This window comes from Phoca vitulina, unplaced genomic scaffold (genome assembly GCF_004348235.1).
Source record: "Phoca vitulina isolate PV1807 unplaced genomic scaffold, GSC_HSeal_1.0 scaffold9, whole genome shotgun sequence".
Lineage (NCBI taxonomy): Eukaryota > Metazoa > Chordata > Mammalia > Carnivora > Phocidae > Phoca > Phoca vitulina.
In genome coordinates, this window is record NW_022589712.1 from 12,898,992 (window position 1) to 12,911,082 (window position 12,091).

The 12,091-nt window shown below is 41.8% G+C and overlaps 1 protein-coding gene across 3 annotated transcripts in view; it reads left to right on the forward strand.

Annotated features, from left to right (window-relative positions):
- Positions 1-12,091, forward strand: part of CNKSR3 (CNKSR family member 3) — an 83,317-nt gene that overhangs the window by 63,511 nt on the left and 7,715 nt on the right. For all 3 annotated transcript variants that reach the window (XM_032407612.1, XM_032407613.1, XM_032407611.1), the window contains exons 6-9: positions 2,411-2,530; positions 4,622-4,681; positions 8,681-8,749; positions 8,999-9,145. In XM_032407612.1, coding sequence (XP_032263503.1) covers positions 2,411-2,530; positions 4,622-4,681; positions 8,681-8,749; positions 8,999-9,145 — 396 coding nt within the window. The remainder of the gene's footprint in view (positions 1-2,410; positions 2,531-4,621; positions 4,682-8,680; positions 8,750-8,998; positions 9,146-12,091) is intronic.

Sequence of the window (12,091 nt, forward strand, 5' to 3'; positions counted from 1 at the left end):
ACTTGAGGAACATTTTGATTAAAAAAAAAAATCCTTGGCAAAAACCTTATGATGGAGGAGGGGGGAATGTGCTGTGATTGTTTAAAGAGATTTTGTGACTATTCATCATCGCTTCCTCCCTTTGACATAAGCTGGCCTGTGCTCTTTTGATAAGGCCTTCCTCCCACTGATGTTGAGGAATTTAGCAATGAAACAGCTATAAATATATTTTCCATAAATAGGGAGGCTAAACAAATTGGGGGAATGTAATAAGTGTCACTTCTTGGATTCTCCCCCTTGGAAAAAAAAATCCCTCTTTGGAATTTCCTGATTTCTTTGGTGGCTTAATTTTGAAAGGTTAGATGAATCTAACTGGAGGAAACCACCACACATAACCATGGTTATTTCTACACGGAGACCACTTACTAAGGATCTTCGTGTCTCAAAAATTTTACCTTGTCAACGTTTGGGGTCAGAGAATGTGAGCCATCACTAGAAAGATCATACACCCTAAATGTAAAGCACAAATCTATGTATCTCCTTGATGATACCAGGAGAAAATCTAGGTTGACCTTGTGTTTGCCAATGAATTTTTAGATACAACACCAAAGATAGAATCCATGAAAGATAAACTGATAAGGTAGATCTCCTTGAGGTGGAACATTCTGCTCCATGAAATGCAGTGTTAAGAGGATGAAAAGACAAGACACAGACTGGGAATAAGTATTTTTTTTTTTTTTTTTTAAGATTTTATTTATTTATTTGAGAGAGAGAGAATGAGAGACAGAGAGCATGAGAGGGAGGAGGGTCAGAGGGAGAAGCAGACTCCCTGCCGAGCAGGGAGCCCGATGCGGGACTCGATCCTGGGACTCCAGGATCATGACCTGAGCCGAAGGCAGTCGCTTAACCAACTGAGCCACCCAGGCGCCCAAGGGAACAAGTATTTTTAAAACACATATCAGATAAAGAACTTGTATCCAAAATATACAAAGAACTGTTAAAACTCAATAATAAGAAAATAAACCCAGTTAAAAAGTGGGCAAATTATCTGAACAGATGCCTCACCAAAGAAGATAGGCATTTGACAAATGAATATAGGGAACGGTGTTCAACGTCATGTTTCGTGAGGGAATTGCAAATTAAAACAATAGGGAGACAACACTACACACCTATTAGAATAACTGAAATCCAAAACATGACAACACCAAATGCTGGCAAGGATTGGAGAAGTAGGAGCTCTTGTTCATTGCTGGTGGGAATGCAGAATGGTACAGCCCCTTTGGAAGACACTGCAACAGTTTCTTACAAAACCACACGTACTCTTACCCTACGATCTAGCAGTTAGACCCTTGGGTATTTACCTGATCACAGAAACCTGTACAGAAATGTGGTGGCAGCTTTATTCATAATTGCCAAAACCTGGAAGCAGCCAAGATGTCCTCCAGTAGATGACTGTATAATCTGGCACATCCAGACAATAGAATATTGTTCAGAATATTCAGAATATTCAATATTATTCATAAAAAGAAAGGATCTATAAAGCTATGAAAAGATATGGAGGAAACCTAAATGCACCTTACCAAAGGAAGGAAGCCAATCTGAAAAGGCTACATGTTGTAGGATTCTAATTATTTGATATTCTGGAAGAAGCCAAACCGCAGAGACAGTAAATCAGTGATTGCCAAGGGTTCATTGTGGGGAGGGTGAGAGAGGTGAAGCGGGGTTTTTAGGTAGTGAAACTGGTCTGTATGGTATAGTAGTGGTAGATACATGACATTATGCGTTTGTTGAAACCTGTAGAACTGTACACCACAAAAAGTGAGCCCTAATGGAAACTGTGGACTTTCTGTTGATAATAAGGTACCAGTTTTGTTTCCTTGGTTGTAACAGATGTGCCATACCAATGCAAAATGTTTTTTATATCTTGTTCTTATTAGCCATGTTATAGGTATTATTGGAAATTGTGTTGGGGTGGGGAAGGAAGTCTAGAGAAACTCTGTACTTTATGCTCAGTTTTTCTGTAAACCCAAAATTACTTTAAAAATAAAATCTATTAAAAAAAAGCAGTTACAGACAAAAAAAATTTTTTTTAACCTTGTGAGTATTTGATATGCACCGGATGTGAGTGATCGCTAAGACACTATGCAGACGGCTGGGAAGAGGTGATTCTCTTTGACCGCCAAACGGGGGTTTCTGTACAGTGTCTGCTCTTCAGTGGCCGTAATTCTTGGAAGAGCTGCACTCTAAACAAAGCCCATTTCCAGCGATTGCAAATACGAAGCCCAAATCCCTTGGCTTCATGGAGTAGCATTATTAAAATGATTGCTGACCGGAGCTGAAGATTGTAGGGAAGCGCATATCTTTAAAATTCAGCTTGAGATAAACTTGGTTAATGATTGAACCTTTCCTATTTGCCTCTCCCAACCTTGAGGTCAAGGTTTTAAATGGTATCTGTGACAAAACAATACGATCTACTACGGATCCTGTTATGAGCCAGTGTGCGTGTCTGGAGGAGGTTCACTTGCCGAACGTTAAACCTGGGGAAGGCCTGGTAAGAATTCTAGAAAGACTTGTTTTCTTTTTTTTTTTTTTTTTTTAAAGATTTCATTTATTTATTTGGAAAAGAGATTGAGAGAACGAGTGGGGGGAGGGGCAAAGGGAGAAGCAGAGCCCCTGCAGAGCAGGGAGCCTGATGTGGGACTCGATACCAGGTCCCGGGATCATGACCTGAGCCGAAGGCAGACACTTAACCGACTGAGCCACCCAAGTGCCCGAAACACTTGTTTTCTTTTTAAACAATAACATATCTTAATTTATTAAAGTTTTTTTTCCTGATTTCTTATTGCTTTTACTATGATTCTGAATAGAATTAAATTAGATTGTCTTCCATTATGTAGTTAGGAATTTGCCATCTCGAGCTGTTGATATGTTTTATGTCTTCAAAGTATAAAAATAAATACAGTTTTTGAACTGTGTTCTCATATCTTGAAGGAATTGTCTTAACAGTTTTATTTTAAGACTCAGCCATGTAAGGAGATATAAAACATTTACACAAAGGAAAGATGGTCTCTGGGTACAAAACAGCATCTGCTCTGAAAGTTTATATTAGCACTTAGGATGAATGTGAGAAGAGATGGAGGAACAGCATGATTTCTTTAAAAAGAGTTCAGAGCTGGATGAGCCCTGTACTGACAGCCCTGAGCACAGACAGGTAGATTGCTGGCTACCAGCGTCCGTGCCTCGATACCTGGGTCTGCCGGTACCTCGCCTGCCTGGGGCGTGATTCATTTGCTGAGACTGAAGCGGAGAAACTGTGAGGCCCCTTGAGCTTGAGAGAGCTGGGTTTCCTCATCTGATGGAAGTGAAAGGTAATCATTACTGCCTCACAGAGGTGTCGAGAGTATTAAAGTAGACGAGGAGTGCAGGGCCTCAGCGGCTGGGGGCTGTGCAGATACTGGTGCTGGCGCTGAGGAGGAGGAGGAGGAGGAGGAGGAAGGCCCAGTGGGTAGGTAGCTGTGGGGAGACACGAGGGTAGCCTCTGCTCTCAAGAAAACAAAAATCAACTGAATATCGGTAAGTTCACAGTCTTAGTACGTAGAAATACACATGTTGAGACGTCTCGGCTTCAGAGTAAATGATGGATTATGGTAGATTAAGCAGGGAAGACTTCCTGGAGGTGAGTTTAAAGTTATGGCTCAAAGTTAGGGCAGAGAAATGCCCCAAGTGGGCAGAAGTGGACTTGCTGTTTCAGATGGTAAAGTTATATGAGCAAATGCTTTGGAAGGAGGAGCCCCATAGGTCCGGACAAGCGGATTCCTCTGTGAATGAAAGAAACAGGAAAGGAGAGGAATGGGGAGATCCTTGAAGGTGTTAGCATTTGATGAGAGTCTCATTACAGAGAGGTGTAGGTTGCTGACCAGGGCAAGTTCCGGGTCAAAATGATTTCTGGGGAAGATCTATGTTACTGCAAATTTGATACCAGAGTGAGCAACTGCTCTTTGCCCAGTCGACTTTTTGCTCTTTTCCCCCCATCTTATGAAAGTTTAATAAAAATTTTTTATATGTGATACATCAAACAGTGGAAATGTTTCCTCCACGGTATGGTATTCACCTGTGAGTTTGTCTTGACGCTTCCCTTAAGATGGAGGGGTGCCTGTTTCTGACTTACTCCCTATGTTGTGTTGCTTAATAATCTTTGCTCATATATCCTGGTCTGGGTTGTTAGTGGCTTAAACAAGTCACCCACGATGACTGCTGATCCCCCATTTGTCTGAATATATTGTGTCACCAGGCAAAGAGATGGTCAGGAGAGAACGGTCCTTGTTTGAAATGCCTCATTCATTCCGCAGGTCTGAGAAGGTATCTTCTGAGTCCCCAGAGTTATGGCAAAATTCTCTGTGCCTGGTACACAAATTATAATACCAGAGAGATCTGGCTCCTGATTTCTTTCATGAGTGTTTCCCTTTGTTAGCTCCCCTTCACTGCTCCTTGGCTCTGGTTTCCCAGTGTTTCAGGAGGCTTAGAAATAAATGAGCGTTGTTCTGAAGGGATTGCCTTTAATGTTTTATAAGATGAAGTCTCCCTGGCGGCTATGTTTGTAAATGTTGGAGTAATGAGTTAATATGTTTGTGACTCACTCTAGGGCATGTACATCAAATCAACCTATGATGGATTGCACGTGATTACTGGGACCACAGAGAACGTAAGTGCGCCTATCCGTTAAATGTAAAAGCTATTATGTGTTTAAACAAATGTGACACACAGTCCTTATACTTTTCGTTCAAACGTGTGCATCGTATTTTATTATCTGCAGTGAGAGCGTGGGTGCTGTTTTGTTTATTTCTGTTGCTAGCATGCTGCTTATCACCAGCTGTTGGAAATTTATTATTTAAATTGTCTTTTATTGCTGTTGTTCACATACCTTGCCCAGTTTTTACCCCCCACCCTTGTTAATTATTCCTCTTGCACCCTGAAAGTGTTAACCCGTAAGTCTAAAAACAATGATCTCATTGTGGTTGAAAAACTACTTTTACAAGAACTGGAATTAGTAGCCATATGTGTAAAATACAGTTTTTTGTTGTTGTTTAATGGAATTTAGATGTATCACCAAGCAGCTATTTTGGGATTTTTACACAATGTAGATTTTTATAGAGTTGTGTTTTGTAATATGTGGCATGATATTGAATTTAGTTTTTTTTTTCTCCCCTGATCTTTTAAATAGAAAAAGCAGGGCTGCTTCTACTGTGAGAATCTTTGTACACTGTTAACTTCCTTTTGGAAATGCTGCTCCCTGAAAGGTTTTTCTTGAGCCCCTCAAACATTTTGAATTTGTAAAAAGTAGAGCTAATTGAATGCTTTCTTTTTGCAACCTACAATATGGCTAGTTTTTGATGACATTGATATGAAGCTAAAAATGTTTGAATAGCTTCCTGGATGTGTATGAAAGAAGCATGTGTCTGTGGAACTAATCTGCTATTTAATCAACTAAGACCAGAGGAAATAATTCCTAAAAATAGAAGAAATTTGGTAACTCCTTCTCTAATCTGGTGGAAATACATGTTGAATTTTGAACTTGAGCTGCTGGGTCTTTTGATAAAATAAAATGGCATGATCTTTGATGAGGGTTTGTGACACAAGCTTGATTTTTGTAGCAAGAAAGAAATGGCGTTGCTGAAGGCAGTCAGTGAATTTTAAATATGGTGTGCGGTTCTGGCCGAGGAATGAGTGGAAGATGGTGGTGTCTTTAAGACTCCTTCGTCAGGCTACCGTGAAAATGCACTGAGAAACGATAGGAATTTTTACAGCACATCACCTGATAGGCAATAACTGCACGGGAGGTTCTGCTTTTAGGTCAAGGATGGTGCAGAGGAGAAAACGCATAACTCATTACGCGGTTCATCCCTCATTCTTGTCAGATTCTTGAGCATATTTCAGCTCAAGCAGAACGAGGACCACTCAGTGCATTGTTTGGGAGTTGGTTGGATTCAGAGGGACGGTGAAGGTCATTTCAGGTTTTAAAGAGTGGAAGTTTTGAGTCCAGCAATTTAGTGATTACATTGTTTAACCGCCAGACCTGTGTGGTTGCAGACTCTCACTGGTCTTCTTAAAGCAGTTTTCATCTTGGATAAGCGTATAGTTCACCATCCTGTTACTACCAGAAGGCACACAGATTTCTCCTCCTCAAACCAGCCCCCATCCTTTGGTTTTAAGGATGAGAGTTGAATGAGAGATGAAACAAGCTGCTTTTGAATGAAGTGAAATGTCAAATGCAAGGATACATCTCCCAGCATTCCTACCAGACTCAATAAGACTGGATGAGAGGTTCGGGGTTTACCTGGATGTAGTTGATACCATGCAGGATGATACAGAAGCCATCCTAGAGACAGGTGGTTTCCATCTTGTTAAAGAGCAAAAAAGGGAAAACTTATCTTATTCCATCTGGCAATCCATTTGAGAATGTCCCTCATTCTTTTCGATCACTGAGCTTGTGTTCACCGAGTACCTGGAATGTGCTAAACACTTGCTAAATCTTACAGATGGGGGTGGGAAGTTAGGTAAAAGTGTACTTCTCAAGGGCTTAATCTGGGTATTTTACCCTAAATGCTGGATATTTTACACTTAAATGGCAGTAGAAAATGCCAGCTGTCAGCTCCTGGACAGCCTTCCAGCTAGCACTTCAGGTTGTTGTGACTTTCGAATCAGAATGTTGGTTAGTTAGTTATGTATGTATGTATGAATGAGAGAGTGTAAGCAGGGGGAGGGGCAGAGGGAGAGGGAGAAAGGAGAATCTCAAGCAGACTCCCCGCTGAGCTAGGAAGCTGATGTGGGGCGAGATCATGACCTGAGCCGAAATCAAGAGTCCATGAGCCACCCAGGCGCTCCCAGAATCAGAATGTTTTAATGGAAGCCTATTGTGGGTGGTAGTGGATGGAAATCACCCATTGTATTCCCTATATTTATCTTGGACTCCAGGCTGAAGCAATGATAGCAGGTCATCTTAGGCCTCCAATCCATTCTGGGGGGAGGTTACCTGAGAAGTCAGGATCATTCCAAGGTCAGCCTAACAGTATCTAGTGATTCTCTATGACTTCTTTTTTGATGTTGTTCAACACCTTGACAGGATCCCATCCATACTTCTATTCCCCACCTCTGAGATAATGTGGGAATTAGATTAGCCTCTAAAGAATGGATGCATTCTTCTCCAGGTCATCACCCTTCTGCAGAAAACCAGAACAAGCATCATTTTTCAGTAGTCTGGCTCATGGTGAAGATAGGCAAGAGTCACTGCCCCAGGAAGAATTTTGGTATCAAGCTGTCTCTTTATCAGTGTTCTGCCAAACACATCTCTTAATCACCTGGTAGGACATTTGAGAAATGAATGCTTGAGGATTCCTAAGAAGGAAAGTCAATTCAGGACATTTAGGCTTGGTTTTTAAGATTGCACATCCATAAACAAGAACTTCTTAGCCTCAGGGTCATTTGAGGTAGACCATTTCCCTGAGGATGAGGTACCCACAGTGCAGGTCTCTCAGGGAAGACACCCCTGGTTGTTATAGTGGCAGGTTAAATGTTTTGAAAAGTAACTCTCACAGTTAACCTGCGCCTTACACTGGGTCTAAATGCATCAAAGGGACTGTTTCTACAGTTTAATGTTGCTTGCTCATTTCTGGTTGAGCCTATCCCAACAGTTGAGCGAGAAGATGCAGCCAAGAATGTCTTGGGTTTGGTTCCTGCCCTCCTGTGTTCAGGGGTGCTGTTTTTTTAAAAAAAATAATTATAAATATGTCTGAAGACTCAGCCAGTTACATAAGTTACATAAGTAACTGGCTGAATAAAATAAAATACTCCAGCCTAGATAACAGATTGTAATTTGAAATCGAGGGTTTGTCCTTTTCTTCACTTTTGCTCATAGGAAATATCTTAAACGTAGAGAGTGCTAGTTTCATTAATTGAACAGAATATTGTGGACAAAATTTTGACAGATTATATCTAGATATTTATATGCACACATGTGGATATATATATATATATTTATATATGTGCAGATTTGTAGCAAAGTATTATTTGGGGGAATCAGAATCTGGACTTCTGATACTGAAAACACATTTCATTTTCAATTCAACCTGAAAATGACAAAAATTTAAATTCATTTTCTCTAAAGAAGTACATTTTCTATTGTCACCATCTTTCTATGCTAATAGCATTGTGATAATTCGTAAAACAAGGTTGAGTAGACAAGATTTCGTTTTAATAATTGCTTAAAAGGAGATAGGATGACATTGTTACAGTGATGGTCTTTATGTGTTAAGCAGTTGGTCAGCTTTTACAAGATTAATTATTGATAGGGATCTACATAAGGTATTTTTTAGATGAACCAAAGGGTTTTTTTTATCAGTTCATTGTGTCAACAGCATGTCCCGCTTTTCCTGATGGGTTAGATGGACCCGGCTATTGTAACTGACAGGTGGTCTGGACCAGCCGACCATTCACCAAGTAGGGAACGTGAGTGCCCACCCCCATGCCAGGCTCTGCAGACTGTGTCATCCTGGGATCGTCTCATAAGTGCACCGTGTAATAGTTCTTGAGAAAATTATATTTCCATTGCTCGTTGTCTGCAGAAGAAAGAAGGAGGAAGAAATAGAAGCAGAAAGAAATAGAAGATTTAAAAAATAAGACTGGTCTCTGTGTTTGTTCCTAATAGTCTCCTGCAGATAGATCTCAGAAGATTCATGCTGGTGATGAAGTCATTCAGGTTAATCAGCAAACTGTGGTGAGTTTGTTCGTTGAGACTTAAGACGTTTAATATTCCCCTCTAGAACTTTTAACTAAATCCAAAGCCATTTTGCTTGAATTTTTTAAATTTGCGATTTCTAGCCAATTTTCCATAGTTTTAAGTAGTGCTAAGATAAACATACTGGTATCTGCTTATTTGCTCACAAATGATTTCCTTGAAATAAATTCATAGATTTGATTTTTGATAATTCACAAGTGAGTCCCTTCTCATTTTCTTTCTCTGAAGGTGGGATGGCAACTAAAAAATCTGGTGAGAAAATTAAGAGAGAATCCTACAGGAGTCGTATTACTGCTTAAGAAGCGCCCCACGGGTTCTTTCAACTTTACCCCTGCTCCCCTGAAAAACCTCCGGTGGAGACCGCCCCTGGTGCAGGTATCCGTTATTGGTTGTAAACCCTTCTCTGCCAGCCACTCATTAACTGTGTCGAGGATGGGATTTGTCTCCAGAAAGAACAGTTACCATCTGAAGGTGATTGGTTTCAGGAGTTTGTGTATGCAGAATCATTCTCTAGTTCTACTTCAGTGAAAATACACATTCTAGATTTTGCACTAGCCACGTGTGACTATTTAAATAATTAAAATGAAAAGTCCAGTTCCTCAGCCTCATTAGCCACATTCCAGAGGCTTGGTGGCCTCATGTGGCCAGTGGCTGTCGTCATCACTGCAGAAAGTTCATTCTGGTCCTTTTCCCCTCTCCTGTCAAACACATCTGATGGTACCCAGTTTGAGCACTAACCGTGGAGAGACTAACCCCTGCCTTGGCAGGTGAAGTCCTGCCAAGGCAGGAGTAGGGACGGTGGGAATAATCCACACAGTGGGGAGTGGTATCACCGCATTGTTTAGTTCAGACCTGGCAGCCTTGGGTGATAATCAAAAGCAGACCGACTTACAGCATCGTACTGTATAGTATTGTATAATTCTGTACGAACAGTACACTCCTTTATTGCCTACACCTGGGTGGAGTGTGCTCAGGGACCAAACCCCCTCCTGATACCATGGGTCCTTAGTGTTTATTTCTTAAATCATGAATAAAAAGCAATGACATCTTAATACCCTTTTTTAAGATTGAGATTGCAATTTATATGAAACTGTCTGCTACATTACTGTTCATCTTCGGATGGAAGGAATGGTAGCCATCTCAGGCTATCAGTTTGGACCCGTGGTGATGCATAGAGCATTGGAAATACACCTACATGTGTACCTTAATGGGGGGGGGGTTAAAATAAATAACAGGATATGGAGTAAGGAGGGGCACATAATTAAAATCACTTCTTAAATAATAACTGATTAACACATGATTTAGAAGTCAATTCCTATAAATAATCATCTCTTAAATAATAACAATATCAATCACACTCCAACTGTGATGGGGCAAGTCCAGTGAAAGACTCATGTTAAGAGGTCATTTGGAAGAAGCATGAAAAAGACTCATGGAGCAGCACAGCATAGTGGTTGGGCGGGGGGCTTGGAGTTAAACTTTTCCAGTTCAAATCCCAGCTCTGCCACTTATTAGTTATGGGGCCTCTGATAAGGTATTTAATCTTTCTAAACCTCACTCCTAATTATTAGTATTTACTGTGAGAGAAGGCTGGGCTTCTGGGTGGCTCAGTTGGTTAAGCATCTGCCTTCGGCTCGGGTCATTATCCCAGGGTCCTGGGATCGAACCCCTCATCGGGCTCTCTGCTCAGTGGGGAGTCTGCTTCTCTCTCTCCTCCTGCTTCTCCCCCTGCTTGGGCTCTCTCTCTCTCACAAGCACACTCTCTCTCTCTCTCTCTCAAATAGATAAATAAAATCTTAAAAGTAAAGGCTTTGGGCTAAGGGATGAGGAAGGCAAGCAAGGCAGGAGTGAAATGTGACTGTGAACCTGGCTGGTGATATCAGTGACAGAAATTAGAGAGTCAGGGACGGCAGAGACGGTGGGTCTTTTGAGCATCATTGAGTTTGAAGTGAGGGAGGAAGATTCAAGTGGCTGTGTTGTTCAGGTGGTAAGTGAAAGTTATTTTTAAGTACAGGCTAGAGTTAGTCCCTTCACCTCTGGAAATTCACTTAAGAAGGACATGCTTCCCTCCTCTCTGGCTTTGTCCACCTTCCTGCCAAGTCCCACTAACTGTGCAGTTTTGGGGAGCAGATGATGGTGAGGGAGGAGACACCTCGTTTTGCTTCTGACCAAGGGAGAGAACCACCATCACAACTGAGAGGCCATTTTTTTAGCTTAGCTACCAAGTGTTCTCACGATGCATCCAGGATATTTTCAGAATATAAACTCTGGAACACCAACACTGCCTGGGCATTGCTGTGTGTCATTCTCCAGGCTTCATGCCCGGGCACCCACCTCTTGTGGGAGGGAGCTTCTTTCCTTCTTGTCAACACCATTAATGTGGCCTGTCCCTGAGAAGGTGTCACCATCCTGGTGAACGAGAGATCTTTTACAGCTGCCATCATCAGTGTTGGAGTCTTTGGAGAGCGCTTACTCTGTGCCAGTGTTGTACTTTACTTCTGTTAGCACTTGTGGAGGGCCGCCCTCCCGGCCCCGTGTTTTCAGACATTGTTCAAGGTTGGCGGATTGAGGTGTTGGTCAGTTCCGTACTGAGTAGAGTGGACTGTGTTAGTGGCCGACATCCAGGTTGCAGGGATGATGTCACGGGAGATTAAAGACTAAGCCCCCATTTCTCTTGAGCCTGGGGGTCTCCCCCTAAAACAGTACATTCCAGTCCTTAAAATCTAGCTCATGGTCTCATTTTGGGGGGCCTTTGGGGTCTTTGATCACCATCCAGGCTGGATAGGGTTTGAGGTGCCAGGGGCCAGGCACAGTTCTCATGTCCCCCCCGCCCCCCGGCCACTGGCCATCACCAGACGTCTTCATGCCTCAACTCTGGGATTTCCTCACGGTTCCTTTACCCACCAGAAAGTGTGTCATCCTTGTTCGTCTATAGAAGAGATAAGATTTGAAGGTCTCACACAAGATTTTTAAAAATAGGTCCTTTGAGCCCAATAACATAATTAAGCTGTAAGGACTTTAAACTTTTAAAATTAACTTGTATGGATGTGTGTATATATAATACTAAATTAAACAGCATAAGGTTGTGTACTTACTATGTGACAAGCAGTGTGCTAAGCCTGTGACATGTGTCACTTAATTCACCTTTTGTGGGTGCTATTCTTGTCCCCACTTATGCCCATCTTATAGATGAGGCACAGAGAAGTTAAGTGGTTTGCTCAGAGGTACACAGCTAATGAGAGCTATAGCCAGGCTAGCACCCGGACGGAGTCCCAAGCACATGCTCCTGGTCCATGATAGCATCGCTGGTGATTTGTATGA